Raw genomic sequence first — 2,111 nt, 5'->3', positions numbered from 1 at the left:
CCAGCCACTTCTTCCAGCTCCTCCGGGGGAACTCCAAGGCGTTCCCAGGCCAGCTGAGAGACATAGTCCCTTATTTAACTTAGATTTATGAAATTTACAAAAAAGACAAACCCATAAGATACCATACAGAAAGTAAAATAGTGACACAACCTTTATTGCTGCAGTCACAGTATGTGTTTACCAAAGCATTATTTACATTTTAACATCACCTTAATCCTGATAATCTGAGCCGTCCTGCCWGTCTTTGGTCTTGAAGCGCTCTCTTCAGAGTTTGAATGAACAAAACTCTGTTCTGATTAGAACTTCTAGTCTGTCACCAGGAGGTCCATGTGAAGAAAAAACCCATCGATAAAGAGAACCAGTTCCTGCTGTTATCATTTTGTTGATTGACAAATAAAATTAGCTACAATAATAAAATGTTATAAATGTTCAATAACCAAAACTGTTGTTCAGTTTTATTATAAAAAGGTAACCCCATGTTATCTGCCTTCAACATTTAGATTAATGCACCAAATAAGGGCAGTGTCTTGCTCCAGTGCTGCCTTGATGAGACCCCATCCAACATGGCGGCGCCGTGTGATGCAGTGATAAAGTGTGGACTGATGAGGGCCCAGCCCATGAACTGAGACAGTAAATCTCTGGACTTTGTCCAGGCAACACTACGTTCATATAATGTTTTGAAGGTTAAGAAGCACAATGGTTAAAATTTATGTTGAAGAGATATATTTTATATATTTGAGAAAGGAAATGTACGATGTCATATCTTTGCTAATGTACAGTGACAGTCATCGAGTTGTTTCACTGCAAATGTCTGATTTTTACGTTAGGTTTCACCTCATGTATCTGTGCAGAGGAAACAGTCAACACCACAACTCTTTTCATGAATAAAAGTTGAGCTTGATGTTTAATCAGATTTCATACATTGTTGAGAACATTATGTTCTGTACTCTTCAGAATGGAAAACAAAGAAAAACAAGTCAAAAATATGTAAAACAACTTTATTTTTTGTATTTTGAGAACAGAAAAATAAATGGAAGGAGAAAGCCACATTAGCAGAGACAGGAGGAAAAGAGGAACAACAGTGAGAAGTCCATCAAAACCAGATGAAGTTTATCTCCTCTTGTCTTTTCTCTCTTTGTTCCTTTCTCTGTTCTCTTTGTTCCGGTCTCTGTCTCTCTTCTTTTCTTTCTCTCTGTCCCTCCCTCTCTCCCCGTCTCTCCCTCGTTTCTCCTCTCTCTCACTGTCTGCTTGTCTGTTTGTTTTTCGTCTCCGCTCCTCCTCCTCTGAAACTTCATTCCGTCCTCTGTGCCGGGGATCCTCTCGTACCCGCTCATCTTCTCGTACCCGCTCATCTTCTCGTGCACGCTCATCCTGTCGTGCACGCTCATCCTGTCGTGCACGCTCATCCTGTCGTGCACGTTCACTCCCTTGTGCACGGCCTCTCCTGTCCGTCCTCGCCTGTTTCTCGCTGTCATTGTCGTCACTGTTCTTGGATCTGTCTCGCCTCCTGTCAGGTTTCTGCTTGTCTTTTGCTTTCTTCTTTTTCTCCTCACGAGCACCTTTTCTCTTCTTTTTCTTGTGCTTGCTGTCAGAATCTGGAGGAAAAAATTGGGATAAAATCAATACTTTCAAGTAGTTATCTGTTTGGTTACTTCTAATTATTTCAGTGTACACCTGAAATGCTAAAACGGAACAATTTGTGTACAACTACAAATTAAATCTTTGTGGGTTGTTCAGTGGAAATGAAAAAACAATCTGAAAGCCTTTAAACTCGTTTCAGGGTTTCTCCTACATGTAAATGATCAAGACGCATCACCACAGCAAAAGTCAGCTTTCAGAATAAACTTTTTCTTTTTTTTTAAACTAATACACCTATATTAGGCTAAAACAATGTATTGCGCATATATATATATATATTTATATATATATATTGCGCTCTTATACTAACCATAATCAGACTTTGAAACCCTATTTAAACATCAATGAAAAGTTAAAATATACTTTATTTTAAAAAACAAACTCTGCAGGTTCTTGTGCGCAGCGAGGCTGTAAGTGCTGTGCGTGTGTGGTTGTGTGTGTGTGTGTGTGTGTGTGTGTGTGTGTGTGTGTGT

General features: G+C 39.5%; 1 protein-coding gene across 1 annotated transcript; it reads right to left on the bottom strand.

Moving 5' to 3' along the window:
- Positions 1-982: 982 nt before the first annotated feature.
- On the bottom strand, positions 983-1,595 carry LOC106535319 (pre-mRNA-splicing factor CWC22 homolog; the record flags this gene model as incomplete). The annotated part of the gene is given in 1 exon segment (XM_014032294.1): positions 983-1,595. A coding segment is annotated over 1 exon segment (485 nt), but the record flags the coding sequence as incomplete, so codon positions are not given.
- Positions 1,596-2,111: the final 516 nt, after the last annotated feature.

Source organism: Austrofundulus limnaeus, unplaced genomic scaffold (genome assembly GCF_001266775.1).
Source record: "Austrofundulus limnaeus strain Quisiro unplaced genomic scaffold, Austrofundulus_limnaeus-1.0 Scaffold1413, whole genome shotgun sequence".
In the NCBI taxonomy this organism is placed as follows: Eukaryota; Metazoa; Chordata; class Actinopteri; order Cyprinodontiformes; family Rivulidae; genus Austrofundulus; species Austrofundulus limnaeus.
Note: the sequence above shows the minus strand (reverse complement) of the source record. Positions and strands in the feature narration are given on the sequence as shown.